General features: G+C 38.0%; 1 protein-coding gene across 2 annotated transcripts; it reads left to right on the top strand.

Annotated features, from left to right (window-relative positions):
- The first annotated feature begins 18167 nt into the window (after nt 1-18167).
- LOC112280333 (WRKY transcription factor SUSIBA2) lies at nt 18168-23208 on the top strand. 2 transcript variants are annotated; one of them, XM_024515714.3, is made up of 5 exons: nt 18168-18720; nt 19765-20410; nt 20527-21320; nt 21428-21586; nt 21693-23208. In XM_024515714.3, the coding sequence occupies exons 2-5, from the start codon at nt 19829-19831 to the stop codon at nt 22210-22212; spliced, it is 2055 nt and encodes a 684-aa protein (XP_024371482.1). In that variant the 5' UTR covers nt 18168-18720; nt 19765-19828; the 3' UTR covers nt 22213-23208. The 2 variants fall into 2 exon arrangements, with proteins under 2 accessions (XP_024371482.1, XP_024371483.1); XM_024515715.3 differs by having other exon boundaries at nt 18191-18751.
- Nucleotides 23209-23605: the final 397 nt, after the last annotated feature.

Here is a 23605-nt window from a genome sequence, read left to right as displayed (position 1 = left end):
TGGGGCAGCTAGGTATGCTTCCTGAGGGTGGTGGACTGGACGCTTCCAGGAGGAGCCACATGCGTGAACTTGGTGCACAATGGCCACGATGGCCCAGCCGTGAGCATTGGGAAAGTAGGGAAAATTTTGCGAGGAACCAGAACCTCTCTCGACTAGATAATCGTTTCCACCTGCGTATAGAACTACAATCAATGATACCATAATACTATGTGCTTTCGCGCGGAGCATGATAGATCTAGGTCTTGGCTACGGCACTCATTCCATCTTCGCCAGTGTCACATGGTTTAATTTTTTTCATCCTCAAAACTCTTGACAATCGAGAAGAACGCTAAACCTCATGAAGTATCGGGGGAAAGGATATTTTTACTGACCCAAAAAACTGGCAAATAGTCTCCCGAAGCCTCGGCGGTGTGTTGGGTAAGATTCTCACAAGTATTCCTTGGTGAACTCAAAGCGAATTCACTTTTACTTTGGAATTCGAGATTCACAGTCGCTGCGTCACCTGTTGCCTTTTTTCAGTGGATTTGCATTCAGTTCATTTTCCCGAGCAGATTGAAAGACATCCAGAGACTTAGAAGGCCATGGAAAAGAGATTCTTAGAAGTGGGAAAGCCAAGGTCGTCGGTTTCATCAACTATGAAAGTGCAAATCCTGAAGGAACTGATTGCGAATTGTAGCATTTTGACTCTCCGTGCTATCCACGTGCAAAAAAATTAATGTCCTCAATTGTGAATCCTCAAGCCGTCAAAATAATTTATGTATGCCATTGGTAATGAATTGACTGAGACCAATTGTTCCAGGTTGATCGATTTCCACAGATCCAATTGTAATCATTCCGATTGCACGAGAAATGGGTGAATTTCTGTGAGAGCTGCGGTATCGTGTTGGAACTCGATCCCTTTTGACTCAAGAGCTTCGACTGAAAGATCGCACTCTTACGCAGGTTATGCATTTCCTTCTCTTCACTCCATCACTGTGGAAATTTTTAACTTGTTGCAACCTATCCCCTGAGTAGGAATGAGTAAAACCGTTGAACGGCACACTATGCCTAGAAGAATGTTTAGGGTGAAGGAGACTGAAGAAATTGATATCCATCTGCAGTGCAACCCCAACATCTATGCTTTCGACCGTACACGAGACCACTGACTAGCTGTCAAGCTTTGGATGGTGAAAGCAAATCTCCAAGGAGTACAACAAATACACTGTTTCCAATTTTCTCAGGTGGATTTTGCAAAGAATGTTGTGCCACCGAAGAGTTACCTCTCAACGTATACAGGAGGATCTCCGCCTGTTTTGATCTCCGCTTTCAATGTTTTCCTTGAGGTTGAGTTCTGATATGCTTGCAGTTAAATCTCCGTCAAAGCTTCACAACTTTGCGTACGTAGTCTAGTTCATCACGGTTGTCTGTACATCGAGAGCTGTTCCAGAGCGTGAGGAGTAAAATAGTTTTCTGAAGTGCTGAAATCGTGCTGAATTCGTGGCACTAAGTAATGTCTGATGGTAGTGAGCGTGTTGCTTCTGTGCTAAAATTTTCACGTCGAAATCTCAGAGGCACTCACAGCAAAACTGATTACTTGAACGAAGGATGTACTACAGATGGGATCCCACTTCATTGGACTCAGTGATTTGTGATCTGTACGTGAGCTAAACTACTGTCCTTTACCTCATTGAAAGCTCGGCTTGTACAGTGCATTTGTCGATGCTGTGTTCTCAAAATCGCGTCGCAACGGAACGTCTGGATCGAGCCCTACTTGCCACAACAGGGCGTTGTACTGGTCTATAGCTCTTGAGAAGAACCTTCTCAAAAAACCCTACTCCATGTTGTCTCAAGCTTCAAACGAAGTAGCTGTAAGCTGGTCAATTTATTAGTATTACCTTCAGTTAGTTTGTGATGAGTGGTCAAAAAGTGCTAGAGGTGTTTTGAAGAAGCTAGTGCCATTAACGAGGCTAGTTCGCACAAGAAGCTACTATAAAGAGAGGGATAGAGAATCCGTTTAAGTATTCTCGAAAGAAGTGTAGAGCCGGTCAATGTTTTCCAATTTCATGTAGATTCTGAGGCTGAGTTTGTCATATGGGATGGTGAAGTTACAGTTTAGTTAGCACTCTGTTTCGGCTTCAATGAGACTGCTGACACTGGTTATCATTTGATAGCAATCAACCAAGCACAATGGAATCAAATCAGAGGCAAGACTACGCTTCTCCCACTCTAGCTCATGATCTCCAGCTCCCATCCTATTACACTCACCCAAACTTATCACCAAAACCATCTCTAACCTAGTCACTTGCATGGACCATACAAATTGAGCTATGTTGATGTAATAAAATCTATTCAAAATAAAAAGAAAGAATAACAACATGGTCCAATTGTATACCCATGAGAATCAAACAAAAAGGCAGCCCTTTCCTTTGTCCCTCCCAAGTGGCTCCTTAAATGGACTGCCACTGCAAGGACAATTCAAGAAGGCAGCTGGGAAGATGCAACACACAGTGATCCATAACCCAATTGGGACCACCCAATTAGCTTCTCTACTAGGCTCACTCTCCTTTCATCCACATGGGGTCAATCTCTCCCACTCCATACTAACTAAATATCTAAAATTAAATATCTTTTTTAAAATGAAAAATTATTAAAATTACTATTATTATTATTATTATTATTATTTCTTTTTAGTCTTAAAATTCACACTTTGATTATGCATGAAAATGACAAGATGTGATACTCCCTCTTTTCCCTGGCTTCAGGTTCACCTCAAACCTGCTCACTATGAGATGAGTATTAGTAGTAGAAGTAGTAGAAGCAGTAGGAGTAGGCCTGGCAGCCCCCTTCACTGAGGAGGGCTGAGAGGGCTGACCTCCCCTCAGTGTGGAATGGAAGCACAAAGGGGCAAATGGTTGCAGACTGTTTGTCATTTGTACCCCTCCCCTTGTATCAGTCCCAACTGCAAATTGTCAACCCTTCATGCCAAAAGCAAAAGCAAAGAGTTTAGTACAGCCTTGGTGATGAGCCCCCTCTACCTGAGCACCTGTTCTGCAGTGCTGCCGGAGGTTGAACATGCCACAGAACCTTAGCCAATTTCAACCCTGCCATTATACTACAGTTTTTAAGTGTACATTGAAGATTCACTGATGCCAATATGATGCAAAATCCACAAGCCTTGAAAGATTCCTCCCACTTGCTCACTCACTCACTCACACACTCTCTCTCTCTCTCTCTCCCTCTCGCTTTTTAACCTCCTTTTGCATGTATACCATGGGAGCTGCACATGGTGGTATTTGCTCATCTACTTTGGCCACTTGGGTAATTTTACACGCAGAGCGCAGGAGGGAGGAGGAAGGAGGAAGGGAGTATGTAGAGTTTCATGTCATCCATGTCTTTGTTATTGAGTGCATGATTGGACTCTTGTGCAGTGTTGGCACACATCCTTTTGGTTCACATGAATGGATGTCATGCCTGGTATTACTTCTTCTTCTTTTTTAATTAAAAAAAAATATTGCCAGGTTTAGGGGATGGGTGGACAGATGAATAGATTGATGGACATTGGGGCTGAGCTGCACTTATGCCCATGAGTTCATTGCTTAATCTCATGTTGAATCAGGTCAATATAAATAGGGTTCTGGATACCATGTATCCATCAGTGATCATGGTGGGCATGGACACAATGTACCTGATCTAGATTATGGGGCAAACATTTTCTAATGTGGAGCTATGACAAAGGCTTTTTTCCTTCGGTTGCACACCTTCCTGCAATCAACACTGCCTCCAATTCACAGTGAGCATTTTTAATTTCTCAGCCCATTCATGCTTTGTCACCAACCATTTCAATTGTAGAATATTACCATGCTTCTAATGTTTTTTTTTATAAAAAAATCTCTGACTGCACTACAACTCGCAAATGTAATTTCTGGAACTTAGCTAAGACTAAGTAAATCTCACCCCCATCAGTGTGCAGCTCTCTCAGGGTTTAGAAACCTAAGACAAAATTCAAACTCTCTAAATCCCTGGACACATTCTTTCAACCTGAAATCCCTGAAAACCAACCATGGAAGTAATATCTTAGAGAGTGTGTGTGTGATGAAGGTGACCAGAGAGCCCTGCCACCACACAGCAGTGGATAATCACACTCTCTTTCTCTGCCTCCTTGTGTGTGTTAACAGTTATTCCATCATCCAATTGAGAAGCTTCAGAAGAACCAGAATCCAGTGTTCATCTGTTTGGAAAGGCCAGCACAAGATGAATTAAGAACCAGAGTTAAGTGAAGCAATCAATCAATCAATCCATCAAATTTGCAAAGACCCAAATCCACAATATCCTGTCCCATGATTTGCTGCCATGTCTACCCCAAAGTTAGTGCATTGCAGGAGGAATCTACATCAGGTCTCAACTGGGGTGGAGGGGATCTGGAGCATCTCAGGTCGGCTACCTCTTGGACAGTGGATTTGCTTAGCAAAATTAAAGTTGGATTCCTGCTTGGAAGCTGCCTCTCTAATGAATCATGGGGTCACATGCATGTGGCTGTGTTTACAATTTGCCTACACACCCTCTATTTCCATGATTCCTAAGATAATAAATAAATAAATAAATAATAATAATAATAATAATAATAATAAATCAAGTTTCCAAGGTGATAATTGGGTTGCCTATGTGCTCATCTATTCACTTTTCAGAGACATTGTTCCAAAATTAATACAAGGCTCACCAGATGGATAAACAAATAAACAAAACAAACACAAAAACTGCAAATGTAAAAACTACACTGCCTTGGTGTCCCATCCCATTTGAGGTGCTGATTAGGGTTTGAAAAAGCAGGCCTGGGGTAGGGGAGGCATGGAGTTGGTGTAAATACCAGGGGACCCAATGTTTTGGGGTTTGTGGACTATTGATTCCCTTGGAAGCTAATGGAAGGCTGGATGCCAGTTTGGGTGGGAGTTTGGAAAGGGCTGGGTGGGCAGAATCAGGTCCTAACCAGAGTGTTTTTGCTTTGTTTTATGATTCCTTTTTAGTGATGTGGAGCTTGCAAACATATAAATAGTAGTGGTAGAAGGGGGGGGGGGTCATATGCAGTGTTCATATGTATAAGTAAATAAATGAACAAATAAATAAAAAGTTATCCATGTGCCAAACCACTGGGCTCATCATTGGCATCATCCCCCATTGTCCTCCCCAAAGACAATTCAAACTCAGCAGATTTGTGGATGGAATGGAGGTATTTTCCAGGCAATTGGTCCTCCAAGGAGACAGAGGAAGAGAAACTTTCATTTCCATGCATTCTGGGGATTATTTTATTATATTTTATTCACTTGTTGACCCCTCTCTCTCTCTCTCTCTCTCTCTCTCTTTGTTGCAGTAACAACCTTCTTTACTTCATTTGGGTTGGAAGGGATGATATTACAGAGCAAAAAGGTTGAATATGGGTTCACCCAATGACCATGGGGACTACCATATTCATTTTTATTTTTATTTTTATACTTGTGACTTTCCCACTTGCTCCACAGACTTACCTTTTTATATTATACAAAGTAGAGAATTTGGTCTTGCTCTTCCTTCAATTTTCCCTAAAGTTGTTCCTTTTTATCTTTTTTTCCTTTTCTTTGTACAAGTCCCATTCCATGTCTGGAAATATCTCCTATGCCATGTCTAGTTCAGGAGTCAAAACTTGCTAAATTAACCCAACTCAAACACAAACAAAGGGAGACAAAATCTTTGTTGCTCCCTTGCACACTCAAAACACACTCTCCTACTCTACTCAGGCATCTCTTTACCTCAAATTAAATCACCACTTTTGCAGTGCATGCAAATGGCCAGGTTGCCAACATAGGAGTGCATGCAACTGTGTTAGTAGTAGCAGTAGCATAAGACTAAGCAAGCTACCATAGAGTGAGTCCCCAATGTCATGAGCCACATCAGCAAAACTCTTAGGAGAATCCCAATATATATAGATGTAGATACAAGGGAATGATAAAGTAATCCAATTTTTTATTAAAGCAACCCACCTATCATCACAATCATAAAAAAATAATTACCTCTAGATTCATTTCTCTACCACTAGATTTGCAACTAATGAAAAGAAAGCATATTCATCCACATTCTTTGATAATCTAATCTTTATTGCTGCCATCCACAATGATAGTTGATGTAGTCTTTAATTATAGAACCTTAATTATTTGTTTAAAAGGAGGGACCTATGACAAATTTATCTCACTACCTCACTCTCCATTGGAACGAGGGCTGAGTTGGTCTTCCCTTCTTTTATAAGAAGAGCCACTTTGCTCTCTTGGCCCTCGCATTCTATTGTTTCTATGCCATCCTCTTCGCTCTGCATTGCTATCCTCTTTGTTGTTGCCTTCAGTCCATCGATACCAAGTATCAAGCAGAATACATATTAGAATTGTTCTATCATTATGTATAATTCTAACAATATTTGTGGTAATTCTATATACAATTTCCTTCAATATACATTTCTTGAAGGTTTTGAATTAGATTTAATATATGTATTGATCAATACATATATTAAACCTAATTCAAAAATGCCATCAAGGATTGAATTGAAGAAGTTGCTAATGTACCAATGGAGGGACTCTTTGGATATGCAGATGTTTATATCATTGAGCTTGAAGGTACTATTGGTATATTTCTATACTTCATTTGTTTCATGATTTTTAGACAGCATTTATGTTTGGAATTAGGTCTCTATCAAAATGCAATGTGAATGGTTAATCAAGAAGAAAGTGTCTTTCATTGTGGCATCTCTTCAAGTATATGTGAACTTGTGTGGGTTGGACTTTTATTTCCTTGATTTTTCACCACGTTCATGCTCTTCTCTAGTAATATACTCTATATTGTAAAGCAGTGCGAATTGATTGTTGATTTATGTTTTCTTTTTTATTAGACTATTATGTCAATAATTAGATTAATCAAACTTTATTTCATCAGAAGTCACATCATTGTAGTAGTGAATTTGTAGTTTATGATTTTTGAGAGTGGTATATTTGGTTTTATTAGATATCTCCACTAATCTTAAGATGGTGATAAATATGGCATGTTGGTGCGTGTTGCTTAATTGGATTTTGTTTCTTGGATTGCAGGTTTATGTATTTGCTTTTTTGGAGAAATGGGGAGAAGCAAGTTTAGTTTTGGGCGTGTTTGTGAATGAATCCTTATGTTGTTCATTGAAAGGTGCAAAGTAGGATCTTGTTCTGAAATTTTAGGGCTATAAATTTGAGGTTTTGGGTTGTAGGCAAAGAATATATAGATGGCTGCAGGGTCTTTGTTAATTGATAATACAAAGATGTGTGAGATTTAAAATAGTAGGTGATGAAAAGCAATGGCAACTTTTCTCCAAATGTAGAGATTAGCTTTGCAATTGATAGTACGTTGGATAACATCGTGAAATTGATCAAGGATTAGTTTGTGCTTTTTAAGAGGCCTTTTCCTCGCATTAATCGTAATTGCAATCCAAATCAAATATTCTTTTTAAGTATACAATTGAACTTATTGCTTTCATGAAGCTACTTTAAGTAGAAGTTTATTTCACTGCCTTGCTCCCTATTGAGATGAGGACAAGATTGACCTTCTTTTATAAAAAGAGTCTTCTTTTGTAAGACCTTGTAATTATTAGTTTTTGTTGTAGTTATCAATTTAGTAGAATAAAATCATAAGCAACTCTTAGGTTTTGTTAATCTCTATGTGGCCAAACTCATTTAAACCTAAACTTTTTTTAAACAAAATTCAAGTATCACATAAACAAAATTTGGGTGTACAAATTGTTTTGAAGCATTAATAAATATTAATTAAAAAATAACATTAGTTACATCATTTTTACTTTGTAAGTATGAAATAAATTGATAATTAATATCTCTTGAAGTAATAACCATCTATAATTTTTCAAATGACTATATATACTACTTTTTCAAAATAATTTTGCTAGCATATTGTTGAACTCTACTTTATTTATAAATTACTTTGCAACAATAGTGGACTAATCTTTACAATAATAGGAATATATTTATTGTAAAGATTAGTCTATTTCAAATCAAAAAGCTCTACAAAACATGCACTAATCATAGTGGTCCAATGTGCAAGGAATGAAGACCATCATAACTCGATTTTGTTTGAAAAGTATTTTTTGCAATTTGCTAATACATTTTTTTGTATATGAAAAATGAAGAGTAATATGTTTGAAGTGGAAAATATTAATTTAATAACATTTATTAATACTAAATCTCTATTAGTACCTATGCATATGGGTTGAATTTCTCCATATACTTGCTTAAGTTGGGTTAATGTCCACCAAAAAAAAGGGCATTATTTCTTCTTGGAGAAAAGAAATATCAATAGTAAATGAGATATTGAAACTTGTCATCTCTACAACATATAACATTGGCATTCTAAATCTATTTGTTTTGTATGTAGAATCCATATCAATGGAAAAATAATACCTTTTTACAAGTTGAATATAATTGAAATGTGTTAAAAATAGATAAGTAATTCTATCTTTTTCATTACAATAATAAGTAAAATGGTAATCAATACCTTCTAAAGTTTTCATAAGACATATAATAGATGATTGTTGAGCAAGTGCAATGTGACATAATTTTTGGTGCTCATTATAAATAATTTAAGTAATGACTTTGCTATTAGTATCATTCTTACATAAGGCAACAATAACATATTTGGTAGGATGCCTATAGCTAACAATTATAAAGTTAGTTCTTTTTTTGCTGGTTGCAAACGGCAAGCAAATGGATAGTTCAAAAGAAAAGAAGTAGTTTCATAGTTATGAAAAACATTTCAAACTATCAAATGCCATTGAGTATTATTATCCAAACGATGAACATATAATTCAAATGGACATCCTATCAAACGACTTACACTATTTTGTTTGTGAATATGATAATTTTGATCATAATAAATCTCTTCTCTATTATACTTGTAATCAATGAAATCTTTGTCAAAGCATTGTTTGCATATGACATAGCATTGATTATGTGTAAATGCATCAATACTATGTTTCATTTCTTCTATACTCTCAAAATATCCCTTTGGTGGCAAACACATATATTCCTTACTTTCTATTGTATAATACAAAAAAATTATAGAATATACAATTTTCTCTCTTTTAGCCGCTACACACAATCTGAAAAAGAATATATAAAAGAATAAGATGAAGAAGTAAATAGAATATATACATACTTATAGGGCAAGTATCCATTTGTTTATATATATATATATATATATATATATAACAATTTTTGCTATTATAATCACAACTTGCCATTTATTCAATAATTTATTTTTAGTTTTTTTCATTCAAATTTTTTTAAATTAATAAAATGATTTGAAAAGTATTGAATAATAGAAATTTGATTGATTTGAAAGATATTGAACAACAAGGACATGTGGTTGTAAAAATACCATCTTCATGTACAAAGTTGTTTATTTATAGATCTATATACATTTAATATCAACTTAGTTATTTTATTCAAAGTCATACACATGACTTCAAATGACATTCTATTTTCTTCTTCTTCTTCTTCTTCAGTAATGTCAATTCTTTAAGAAACTAGTTTGAGACCAGGTTTTTAAAATATTTTTATAAATTTTACTGTTTTTGCCAATGAATATAAAATGACAAGGTGTCCCACTCCAAAAATAATAATGACAATGACAATATTATTATGATTAACAACATTCAGCCTTTTAATGAAATGAGGAGCATTTGAAGGATATTTTTTTATGTACTTATTAGTGCAATTTCAACCATTAAAATATGGAATTTGTTTTCTTAAAAAGGTTACATGAGGTATTTTTTTTGTTCAAAATGAATTCAACTATAACCATTCAGTGAAAAAAAAAAATCTATCTTTTAAATTTTCTTGTTTCAAAAATTTTCATTGGACACACGCAAAATTATCCGTGATTATTTTAGAATATTTTAAATTGGCTTTTCAAATCATGCAACGTGTGATTACAATGTTATTGCCTTGTGCATAAAAGAATTTAATTATTTGATGAAATATGAAGCAAAAGCCAGTAAGATGGCACCAATTTCACATGAAATTCAGCATAATAAAGTTTCCACAAAATCTTAATGTTTTGCAAATGATGGTTTTTTATATGTATATCGAGCAAACAAATAGGATTAGAAAAAGCTCTCTACATGTCATATGTAAATAAACAAGCATATTTTTTGATGCATATAAATGAATATTTCCAATTGATTAATGACACTTCTATTTCTAGGTAATGTTGTATTATTGAAAATTTAATAACTACTTACATAAATTAATACCTTGTGAGAAGATTTTCTAGAAATATAATTAAAATTTAAACCCTTTTGTAACATAAAAAATAAAATAAATACTCCGCTGTGAGCATATCAAAAATTTCTCAAAATCATCTTAATACCTGCATTTCAAAACACAACTACAACGATTTTAAATAATAATTCAAACATCATCAAAATAAATAACTTTTTTTGTTTTTGGGCCACGATTTTTATAACCACGAATAACTCAATAAGAAAAAAAATAAAAATCTTATATCAAATGTCCAATCCCTTGTCATACACGTGGTGGTACATATTGATACCAAATGAAAGTCTTTAATCCCACATAAATGCAAGTAGTACATATTTATGTGAACATTCTTCATGTTAATGGTAAAACGCTATACATTGAGCTCTGAAATAAGCAAAATTATACAATTTCCAAACTAATTTGAAGCTTCATAAAAAATTTAAGATCATTCCTTTAGCATTACAAATCTTGGACTACTCTAAGTCACAGAAATACTAAAACTGATACATAGAGTACAATTTTTTCTAATAATGAAGCAAAGATGCACCATGGCAAAAATATTAACTTGTTTTTTCTCTTAAAGTTTATTGCTAATAGATTTTCAAGAAATATTTAACGTTTTAAAAAATAATTTATGCAATTATTAGCCTCCTTTCACAAATTCGTGTTACTCACACAAATTTGAAAAGGGTTTAAACCAGTGCGTTTTCATTTCAATATTTCACACTGCCTAAACACAATTAAAATACAAAATTATATATATTTTTAAACTGTATGGTATTCTTGTGGTATTCAACCCATTTTCTTCAAAACAAACTTCAGGCTGAAGTTTCAATAGCTTTTTTGGATTTTTGATTTTTCATTTATTTTATTTGTGTCCTCCTTATTTGTGCAATTTTTAAGTCAGTGGCTCTGCCTAACCAGTAGTCACCTGCCTTCAATAACTTTGACAATTGTGGCACGAGTTGTGTTGAACCATTTTGCTCCTCCTCCTCATTTCACACGCTAGAATCTGAAAGTTGGTTTTTTCCTACTTTATGTTCACATGGTCAAAGCTGAATTAGTCAATCCGGGTTCTGGCTTTTTTCAACACAAAATCTGGTTGAAATTTAGTCTTAATTCAGGATATTTCAATTACTTGAGTATATTGTCTGTTATTGTACCTATAATTAAAGAATTAAAAGTACATTTGTGTATGTATGTATGTATGTATATATATATATATGTATATACATTGAATTTATAATTTAGCTCTGTTAGTTTAGCATTTGGGTTTAAACCTGCACTTGATAGCATAGAAGTCTACTTTATTTTTAGAATTTGCAAGTAATTAAATTGCAACTTTGAAATGCAATAATGTTAACTATTGCATTTCAATGTTGATAAAATTTGTGTGGGTGTGCATATGTAATTGCATACATGGATGGATAGATGGATGGATGGATGGATGGATAAATAAATTTGATTGATTATGAAATCCAATGTTCAAACATTATAATTTCTTAGGCATATAAGAAGCCTCAGTTTTCAAACTCATTCCATGCTTGATTTTGATTGATTGGCTACACAACAGTTTCATGTCATTCTCATTCATGAGTTATGAATTGATGTGGAAACCTACAAGTGACTCTAAATGAACTCACATGCACAGAAAATAGATGGAATGCACAAACACATTCCATTGTTTTTCATCCAGCACGAATCTGGAGTGTGCATCTATGGTTTTGCAAAAGGCATTTCATACAATTTGATTTACTTTTAATAGTTGTCACCTCTTAAACAAAAATGCGAGTAACAATTGTTTAATAATAATTAGGTTTTACATTCTCACCTGTAATTACGGCATTCATTCTGTTTATATGTTTATTTGGTTGTCTGTTAGTTTGTTCCTAGGGTTTAATATTCTTTGTTCACATATTGAATATAAATTGCCCAACAGAAAGGGGAAGGGATTTTGTTTGAGATGTGGCCAACTCATTAATGTCATCCCTCATTCACTGTCCCCATGTTTCTTTATTCCAAAAAAGAAATGTTTGACTATTCTATGAAGTCACAATTTGTTGACTAAGATTGCAACTTTACAACTTTCAAACTTTCATGGTTTTAATCATTATTTGTTTGAGAAAGAAAAAAAACACATTTCAATTTTCTGTGATTACTTTAAATGAATGCATTCAATTTTGATGAAAAATCATATTAGTATATTTAAAAAAAAGGATAAAAAGATCTATTGTAATCTGGACATATTATGATGTTGAAATATCAGGAAAGTGTTACAAAAATGTCACCACTCCAGCTACAAGTCCCAGATTCATAACTACCCATGTTTGACATCACCATCACAGTGATGAACAAAACTTTCTCGCAGTTATCATATTTTGAATGCACAAAAATCATTCAACTCAGCTTTGGCTCAAATAGATTAGGTACAAGAGAGCTCCAGCTGTGTATCTGGCCATTTATTTTGATACAATCTCTTCTTTTTTATTCTATCACCACAAGAAATTTAAACTTGAGAAATGCCAATATTCTGTTTGTTTTTTGTAATTCAGGGCTAACGTTGGGTTTAATGCCCCCCCCCCACCTCTTTAGTATTCATTCATTGGTAAAGTTAAAGAGAATTATTTTTATTGCTCATCATGGTTGTTTACACTGTAACATTTACTGTGGTGAGTAGCCCAAGCTGTGCTATGAAACTGTTCAAACTTAACTGCTGCAGTGTACTCTGATAGATTTTATTTGTTTTTTGTTTTTTTATCATGCAATGTGGCAGCAATTGCACCTCTTTGTTATGATCTGTTTGTGGAGATGGAATAAGTCTCCAAAAATCATGCACAGCTGTTTTATAATTTAAAAATGAAAATAAAATGCTATTGGACATTTTAATTGTTAAAGAACAATCCTCCATTTCGGAGTAAACCATTTGTGATTTAGAGGCTTTTAAAGCACTGTACTAGTATTATGGATTTTTTTTATCTTATTTACTTATTTATTTAATAAAAGTATTAAACTTAGTGGACATGACATCGATCATATAAAAAAATTATTATATGTAATAAAAGGTTAAAAAAACAGAAATGGAGATCAAAGTTAAAGAGAAATGGTTCCATTTATTTATTTGAATGTCAACAATGGCATGTGCACACCATCATGAACAATCAGTAGCTTTCATTTCCATGTTAAAAGATCAAACCACATTGATAAATTCTACAGATGCTGCACTGTTACAAATCCATCCCAATACATTAAAATAGTAGCTCCCACATCCATCCATGCTCAAATCTAGAGCTTCTCATTGCTTTGGCATTTGAAGGGACAAGGTCGCATGTCATCACATCCCCCAGGAGGCACAAGCAAATACAACAAGTCCCATTAAAATTACATGTCTATAAATGGGGGCTAAGTACACGAATTTGCATGAGGGGAGCAATGTAAGCAAAAGGGGGGAGGCAAGGTAGTGCAAACATCTTTGTCAAAGATCATTGCCACATGATTGAATGGGATTGTCAAAACTGTTCAACACTATGTGTTGTAATTATGGGTGAAATGTCACTTTGTTTGCTTCAATTGAATGAAGTGAGGAGGATGAATTTGGGAGTGATGTGGGCATTTGTATCATAATTCTAATATCCCACCCTCATGGTATTTTTGGAGGTGGGTTACAGGTGAGGGAGGGTCATTTCTGTTGGCAGACTCCACACCCAGTATTTTTTTTCAGTACTTTGATAATTTAAAAAAATAGATAAATAGATACACAAAATGAAGTAGATAAACATGGTGAATACAGTAAGGCTTGTGTGGGACACAAACTCTGGTTTGATGCAGCAAATCACAACCTTGTGTTCACTTTTTGCCTGGGTGACATGGGTTTCAAGTATTACATTATTTCATGGAAGTAGAAAGCACTTCTTCTTTCTATTTTTATTTTATGCTTGAGAAAGTTAAGTCTCTCTATAATTTATTTATTTACTGTCTTCTCTTTGTGCAATAGATCAGTTGAAAGTCACCTCTCCTTTTTTTTCTTTTTGGTTTTTGTTTTATTTTTTTCCAAATCCTCCAGATATGTTCCTTGACATTATGTCCAATGCTAATGTTTTTTTTTTTTTACTTCCTTGGATTGCAATGAATTTGTTGAGCTGGCATATGGCATTGTAGTTCCTTTGTTAGATTTGTGTCAAATGATAGATGATTGGTGCAGCATTTGGGGAATGTGTTAACAACACATTTATCAATGATACCAATCAATTGGGGTTTTGCAAACAGTGGCTCTTCTTCATCATACACTTAATAATGATAGAGGAGGGGTAGTGCACATAGAATGCATTGACAATATAGCAGTGTGGCACAAGCCATGGATGGATATCCATGTGATGTAGAATTCAGATGTCCTAAAGATAACTACCTATTGGAAGCCCCCCTTACCTGTACTTCAGAAACAGGGGGTGACAGGTAACAGTTGTGAGAAGAGTCCTTGAAGTCCTTGGAGACCTATTTTCCACAATGGTGGGTCAACCTTTATAACTAAATAAAAGGAACCCACGACTTTATATTGCACTTTTTCAATTCTTTTTGTCAAAAACTTGGGAAGAAAGGGAAAAGAAAAAAAGAAAAAAAGAAAAAAAGGTAGGAAAAAGGAGAATCACTTTGGGTGCCACCCAATAACCTTTTTACAAGGCTTTTTCATTGGAATAAGGCTCTCACCACTCTCATTGCCCTTTGGTAATATCAGGACCTCACAAAAATCCTTTGAAGATTATAACAATGGGGTATTGCACTGAAGAGAGTTAATTTTTTTTTTTTTTTTAATGTTTGTCCAAGGGACCAAGCATATGCCACTTTTGTTTGTATATTGAAAGATGTAACCCCTTTTAGCTTTTGCAAGAGATAGGTTCATGCTTCTGTTGCTACAATCTCTTCATCCATTTCATTTACTTGCACATTCTTTCTTTTGCTTTAAAATTTAAGGTGGTCCTTTTTTTACTCTAGCTGCAAAGGCTGGGTCAAAGCATGCCTGCTGAGGACACATCACTACACCAAGTTTCTGCTAGAGTTTGAAAATGGTCCTCCACATACATAAAATAAAATAAATAAATGAAATAAAATAATATAAAATAATGCACTAATATAAGCCATTGCCAAAACCATTAACTATTGAGTAGATAAAAAAAATGAAGGGGTGGGGTATCATTCTCTGTTTTGCAAACCAAGGATGCAGGTTCTAAATATGGAACAATACTCTCCGTGAGACATTGGTTGAAATTTGACCTTGGTTGACTCATGGGTGAAGTAGAATGTTGGTGAGTGTGCAACAAGAGTGGCATGAGAAAAGCAGAGCTAATAGGGTGGGGGACGAAAGAGGAAGAAGAAGAAACACAAAACCCATTTGATCATTAACACTATTCAGCGCCATCTTTGTGAGAGAGTTGCAAGGGCTTTTTTTGCCCTGAAACAAACAATTTTGCTTGACCATATAAAGGTGTGTCTTCAGAGCGATTGTTGGTCCAACTGAGTCAACAGAAAGTCAGCACCAGTGGGATGCAGGTTGACACATGGCTGCATGATACACCTTGCTGAATAAAGTTTGACAAAATAAGAGGAATAAGAAGTAATAAATTACTAAGTAAATAAAATTTAATACAAATTAAACTAAAAAAAGAGAAGGGAAGGTTGTTGATGTTCCTCAGACTTTTTCTTTTTTCTTTCTCTTTTTCTTTTTTCTTTTTTCGCCCTCTCATATGCTCTTTTTATGAGAGCCATTCTGCACAAATTTGTTCAGATGATGATCATTGGGGGCACTGGTCCCCCTCTTCATTCTGACAGTGTGGAACTGTGTGAAGTGTTTTGAAGAAGATGTGTGCTGTCCTTTATTATTCTCAATTAGAGCCTAATGAAAGTTTACATAGAATGCCCGTATGAAAATGTGTTCTTTTTTCTATATATATATATATGTATATATATATGACCTGATTTGTAGATGATTTTCCCTCAATACTTTTGACTGGATGCTGTGAGATTATTTGAAATAGGTTGCTATCTTCATTGATACACAAATTAGATTGATTTCCCCCTAAAGAAAACAGATGACATTGATCATCTGGGAGGGATGGGGGATCTCCTAAAGTTCTTCCTATTGATGGGTGTCAAGGTTAGTAGTTTGATTGGAGGATTGGGCTCTAAGAACAGTGACAATAATTCAAAGTGAATGTCCAGTTCTGCATCGTTTTTTGCACTTGTTTTGACTGCCTTTTGCTTTGTCATTAACTTTTCCAATAGCATTCTGAAAACACACTGCTACCTCATAATATTTTCTAGACTTTTCTCTCTTTTTATTTATTTTTTAAATGATGTCATAGTGCAAAGCCCAAATTACAGCAACAATTCATGCTACCATAACAACTATTCTACACCATGTTATTTTTTTTCAATGCCACCAAAAAAATTACATCAAATTAAAAAGAAAAATAATCGATTGTAAGCACCTATATATGATGATGATGATTACAATCTGATTAAAAAGTGAAAAAGAAGAAGAAGAGGAGATTACTTGAAATTGAAGCCAATTCCACATGTTCTAACAAAATGTAAATCTCTTAATGCAAACTCTTTTTTGTTGTGATTAATGTGGTGTGCAAGTCAAGAACTTTGTTTGCTTATTAATTCGTCCACTTAAATTTTTGTAAAAGTTCTAAATAAACAAAAAGAAGAAAAGAAAAAAGAAAAGAAGTAGTAGTGTGGTATTGATGTGGCAAAGAAATGGAGGTAGCTACCAAGGAAGTAATTAGCAGCTTGCAAACTGATGGCACTAGATTTGCAAGCAGTAAATGAGGGATAGTTGTACAGACCAAATGTCTACCTCCAGACATTCAATTTTGTTGTCATTTGCAGTCTCCCCTTGGATACCATTCATACATTATAACAAAGAAAGAACTGATTTATAAGCCTCGAGAGGCTAATTCACTCACTGTAAACCAGCCCCCCACACTCACCAGTCACACAGAAACATGAGAGAAAGTGACTCTCATCCAAATCAATCTTTCTAGGATGATGCGACGACGACAGCAACTAGAAAGACACAGAGAGAGAGAGAGAGAGAGAGAGAGAGCGAGAGAGTAGAGAACGGGGATTCCATAAGCAGGACGGAGGAAGGGGGAGGAGCAACATCCCATGCCCAGGGAGGAGCGAGGGAACAAGCGAAAAGAATGTGTACTTAGAACGAAAGAAAGAGGGTGAGAGAATGGGCTTCCAGAACGAGAGAATAGAGAGGGTCTAGGCAGCGAAAGAGGCTCAACATGTCTGTAAGTGGAGAGGTGGGTGGAAGTTGCCACCACAGCCATGCGTGGCAGGAGGTAAGGGAGGGACGGACGGACGGACGGACGGAGGGAGAGTAGGGCATGCACGAGCCCACCACCACCACCACCACCACAGGAAGGAGGGCGAGGAGGGAGGGAGCAAATAATAAATAAATATCAGCAGAGTGAGTAGGGGGGGACGTCAGCGTTGAAGAAGCTCAAGGAAGGAAGGCTGATCATCATCGTGCCCGTCAGTCAGTCAGTTAGTCAGTTAAGTCAGGCGGAGCGAGGGAGAGGGAGTGAGTGAGGGGAGTGAGGGAGAAGAACCCGGCGGGGCGGGAGCGAGGTGGTGGTGGTGGTCGGGGTGCAGCAGCAGCACCAGAGTGTGTGCGGGAGTTGAGGAGGGAGGGAGGGATGGATGGATGAGTACCTACAAACATGTATGTATGTATGGATGGGAAAGTAGCGTTGGAACAAGCAACGTGGGGGGGGGGCTAGAGTTGACTGAATCCACTGCGCTTGCTTGCTTGCTCACTTCACCAGCTTCCTCGTCCCCTGCTTGCCTTCCTTCTCTCTCTCTCTCTCTCTCTCTCTCTCAGTGTGTGTGTGTTTGTGAGTGTTTGTTTGTTTGTTTGTTTGTGTGTGTCTCTCTCTCTCTTTCTCCTTCCTTCTCAAGCCTTGTCACCAACACGCATACGCGCATCAATACATGCTCTACTGAGTTTGAGTTTTCCATTCAAAGAATCTCTCTGTCATACGCGCTCTTCCCTTCTCTCCTCTTTCCCTTTCTTCTCCCCCTCTTTCTTCCTCTTCTTTCTGCGACAATTTGTGACCTTGGACTAGCTGAAATTTTCTGAAGGTTTTACGCTTCAGATACCTCGTAGTTTATTCTTTTTCCAAAGTCACACGGCGAAGAGGTGTAGATGTGGGTGTTTAGTTCACGCTAGGCCGGTGAGAAAGCATTTAATTTTTAATTTTTTAATTTTTTTCTCTTGGGAGTTTAAGTCAGAAAGTGACACTGCATCGGTGGTTCGGTAGTGGAGATTTTTGGTTGTTGGATTGGTGGGGAAGCTTGCGCAGCAGGTTGATTTTGCACCAACGGCGAGTGTCTGTTGTTGGCGTTGTTGTTATTACAGGTACAAAGATACGTTTCTCATTTTTCTTCCTGTGAGTATCTCTTGCTTGTCATCTATTGATTTCTGAGGGACGAGTTGGCGAGGAAATGTTGCGAGGACAAGTGTATGTGATTTTGGAATGGACGATGGAGTTATGATGTTTAGCTCTGCACCAACACGCAATGGCAGGCGACCCGGAAATTAATCGTTGATGTGATTCTTGGACACTTCGCTACAATAGCGTTGGTTGCAATCGTTTTGATCCTTGCAGCAACTCTTCTCAGTAAATTAAACACTGTCTTCTTCCTTTCTATTTAGTCGCTGGCGACGATGGAGTGCGAGGTTATGTCTTCGTGGAATTTCTGTTGAGGCGGTTTCTCCTCCTTTCCTAATGAGTCCTCCCAAGTCCCAGGAAGGACCAGGTCAAGTAGAATGAGTGTTGTAGCGGAATGCGTGGACTTGGTCTTGTTCTGGCTCGTTTGTTCGACTACCATCAGCAATCCTGCGATTGTAAGTGATTAATTTTGTCGGGCCGAAGTTTCATATCGAAACTGCCCAGTGATTTGTTGAGCTTCTGCTAGTAACTTATTGCACAGGAAAGTGCTTTTAGCCCTTTCCAATTCCGTCCAGACGTAGGGACAAGGAAAGCAAGGAAATAGAGGGGAGATGCTCGGTTTGTGGGTTCTCGCTCCAAACAACCGTGACAAGTGAGGTTCGAGTATTGAGTCTTTCTGTTGCTACTTGTGTGGGTGTAGTTGATGCATCGAAATGGTGTGTAATTTATAATCTTTGGCAAACTTTCTCCTTAAAGTATTACCTGCCAATTTATCACTCTGTCATATCAACTCCTCCTTCCAGCTCTAGTGTGTTAGCAATAAATTTTTGGACGCTCGATGTCGAGATTCTTTTCCATCGCTGTAGGACCCCGCCTTTCCTCCTACCGATTCATCAAGTTCCTAAAATTCCCAGTCCAATTTGTCCTCCTTACAGCTTCCAGAAGTAGAGTTTTTTCTGCGTGTCACTGTGCTGAAAATATGGTTTGGTTTATTGTATTTTGTGTTGTAGGGTTTGCGGAGGATTGTTTTAGAACAGGGTCTAAGCCTATCTGTGGGGAATTCCATGCGAGTTGATGAAAGGGGAGCATTTTGGGGTTACTAAAGCATCCTCGACGGAATCCGGGACAATATTGCTCATCAAACCAACGCCCTCGCGTCAGCAACCAACATCGTCATCGTCTATGACCACTCACAAGGCCGACAGTCCCATGAGCATAGCCTCTAGTTTCCTGAACGACCAAGATCCGGAGCATGAATTGAAATCCTTCTCGCACCTCCTCGCAGGTGCCATGTCCCCCACTGCCCCCTCCAACAACCCCACTACCTCTAACCCGGAGGAGAAACCTTCACCCTCTATGGATGCCGTGGGGAGCAACTCTCCTGCCCGAAGTTTCGCAGAGAGGCTGGCAGCGCGAGGAGCAGCATCGAACAAGAGTGAGTCTGCCACTGAGGTCGGCACAGCCGCTCGACCACCTTCGACTAACAATGGTAGTCGGTACAACAATCGTCCACCCCCATCCAGCCTCCCTCATCCCCGAAGTGGGTCTGCTGGAGGAGGAGGAGGTGGAAATGGCAGTTTTTTGACTATCCCCCCGGGCCTTGTCTCTCCCACCACTCTGTTCGACCCCTCTCCTGTCATGCTCACAAATGCACAGGTATGAATCCTATTCTTGCATTCATCTCATCAGTCATAATCTCTTGGAATTGGCTGCTCTTCATGAGGTAGATGGCGAGAATTGAGTTTTGACATCAATTGTGTTTATGTGCACAGTCCGAGCCGTCTCCAACGACGGGATCATTCTATTATAATGGAGGAATGCGTGCATTGTCAAATGGATCCAAGGACAACCAGAATGCTAATCAAGGAAACCAAGGCTTCGTCTTTAAACCTCTCGGTGTCAAGACCGTCTCTCGAAACCAAATGTCACATCTGCCAAACCTGCAGCTTTTCGCTGGTATGTCGCAACAACAAGCGCAGGTTATGGCGCACATGCAAAGCCGGCAGCAACAACATCAACAACAACAGCAGCAGCAGCTACAGCAACAGCAACAGCAACTATCAAATCAGTCGTCGCAGAGAGCTGCAGTGGAGGCTGAGAATTCTCAGGACTCAGAGCAAGATAATCAACCCCCACCTCCTATGGCTGCTCCGACGATCATGGACAGGCCGTCCGAGGATGGTTACAACTGGCGAAAGTATGGACAGAAACAAGTAAAGGGCAGTGAGTATCCTCGCAGCTACTACAAGTGCACGCAGACCAATTGTCCGATGAAGAAGAAGGTGGAACGGTCGCACGATGGACAGGTGACAGAGATTGTGTACAAAGGTGATCACAACCACCCTAAGCCTCAGCCTACACGCCGCATGGCCTTGAGTGGAGCGCATTCTCTCTCCGATGGGTTATCTCGAGATGGAGACGGTAACGACAGCAGGCCAGATTCATGGGTGGGATTCCAAACACAGGGGCACGGCGGACCGTCATCGGCGTCCGGCAGTGATGATGACGACGGTAGCAAACTTTCTAACGAGGATGGCGACGATGATGAGCAGGACTCGAAACGAAGGTTTGTCATCTTCGCTGACGTTCTGAGGATGGCGGAATGCTGTGTGAGCTAGATCTCTTGATTCTGTTGCAAACTGTGCTCACTAATGGCATTGTATTGTTTGACAGGAAGAGGAATGATAATTCGAAGGATGCAACCGCAGCGCCAAGGACTATAAGAGAGCCGCGAGTAGTCGTGCAAACAACGAGTGATGTAGATATTCTCGACGATGGCTATCGGTGGCGCAAGTATGGCCAGAAGGTCGTCAAGGGCAACCCGCATCCTCGGTAGGAACCTAAACATAACTCTCTATGCTCACCTCAGTTGTTTGCTCTCGTGCTTTTTCACTTCAATGACGGGAATTACTTAGACACGACTGCTGTCTTTTATCAGGAGCTACTACAAGTGCACGAACGTCGGTTGCCCTGTGCGCAAGCACGTTGAACGAGCCTCCACCGACATAAAAGCCGTGATCACCACCTACGAAGGAAAACATAACCATGACGTCCCAGCAGCACGTAACAGCGGGCACGACATGGCTGGTCCCGTAGGTCCACCTCCCACAGCGGCGGCTACAGCTCTACTAGACCAAGGTCTTCGCTATGGCAGGCAATTACCGGGCGGATACGGTGACGTTCGCCGGGGGGAGAGCATAGCTCAAGCCATAAGCCTCAGGGACAGAATGCGGAAGGACGACGACCTATATAATACTGCGCCCATCAGCATGGGCTTGTCTTCCAATGGAGACCATCGGCAAGGCTCTCAAGCCATGGACGGGTACCGGTCACAGATAATGTCAAGGCCAAAGCAGGAGCAGGGAGACACGAGCTCCCGGCCTTCGCATCCCAATCCCAACTCCTTGATGTACCAACAAAACATAGCGCATAACATAGCGCAAGGCCTGAGGCGTTGATCGAAAACTTCTCTCCACCCTATTGCCTGTCAAATCACGCAACATATCCTTCCCACATCTCTTGCTCCTCCCCCCCCTTGAGTCTGCTTTCAACCATGGCACACCCGGTTTTGTTCGTCCTACACCCCTTCCATTTCAGCACATTGTGGCCACTCTGTACATTTGTAGGTAGCCATTAGATACTCTCGATAGAGCCTTTGCCTTGAAGTTCACGGCCTGCAGGCTCAGGCCGTGTGCATTATTTTTGACTAGGTAAAAGAGAGGCATCCCCCTGTCTTCGGGGGATGCAACCAAACTCAACCCAACGGAGACGGAGACAGTGACTCTCTTGGATTTATTGTAGATTGATTTCATGCAGCACTTTGGCACACAACCAACCACGGACCTTGTACATTGGGCTCAGGGATTTGTATGTCTCTGCTCTATCAAGAGGAAGAAGAGGACAGGCAGGTGTATTGCGAGTATCTCCCACCACACAATCACCCAGAGCACACTTCGAGGCGACCCTGCCATAGCCATGGCAGCAGCGGTGATGGTGTAGAAGAAGAAGCCTAGTGTAAATCCTCTCCCACGCCGCAACCATATGTGCTGTAATCTTTGGCCCACATCTTGCTTTCCTTGCGCGCAACGAATGTGGGTGACAACGGGATCGACGACTTTCATTCATTTTCTGCAACTTACGCGCTTCCGTCTCTCCTTTGCCGTGTGTGCGTGTGCCCCTAATGGAGGGGTGCTCTTGTGTGTTGTTGGCATGTGTTGTTTTAAAGTAGCTTCAACGTAAAATTTAAGTAATTGCAATTCATTTGTGTGTTTTGTAGTTTAGTTTTATTTTTATTTTTAACTAGCTTGATCCTAGGAATGTAGCAATTACATTGGTTTTAGAGGGTGAATACAAATAGATTGGTGTTAGAATAGTGTAATTGTAATTGATGCCATTGAATTTGGATGGATTTTGATGCATATAGAAATTGATGTTTTATAGTTCTTAGCACTTCATTCAAATCTTGTGGTTTTGATTAATACTTTAATGATTTTAATGTATATGATTTTAAAAATAATTTTAATTTTTTAAACTTTAAAATCTTCATGCATATGTGTTAAAGTAAAAAAAAAACATTATATTTTTAAATAACTAATTTTTTTTAAAATAATATTATTTTTTAAATTTAATTTAATCATATTTAAATTTAATAAAAATATAAGAATATTAGAAAATCATAAGAAATATTAGATTAAAAGGAATATTAACAAGATTTAGAACAATTTTTGTCTTTATTCAAACCAATTGTAAGGTTAGAAGTATATTGCTTAAGTTTTAAATAACTTATTACAATTTTTTTTTATTTTTTTATATAATAATATATTAGAAATTAATAAAAAAATTATTTTATTT

This window comes from Physcomitrium patens, chromosome 3 (assembly GCF_059467195.1).
Source record: "Physcomitrium patens ecotype Gransden chromosome 3, ASM5946719v1, whole genome shotgun sequence".
In the NCBI taxonomy this organism is placed as follows: Eukaryota; Viridiplantae; Streptophyta; class Bryopsida; order Funariales; family Funariaceae; genus Physcomitrium; species Physcomitrium patens.
This window is presented reverse-complemented; position numbering and strand designations above follow the sequence as displayed.

Coding starts and splice junctions, on each gene's coding strand:
- LOC112280333 (XM_024515714.3), top strand. CDS start 19,829: ATGAAAGGGGAGCATTTTGGGGTTACTAAAGCATCCTCGACGGAATCC. Junction 20,411..20,526: donor TCATGCTCACAAATGCACAG/GTATGAATCCTA, acceptor TTATGTGCACAG/TCCGAGCCGTCTCCAACGAC. Junction 21,321..21,427: donor GAGCAGGACTCGAAACGAAG/GTTTGTCATCTT, acceptor ATTGTTTGACAG/GAAGAGGAATGATAATTCGA.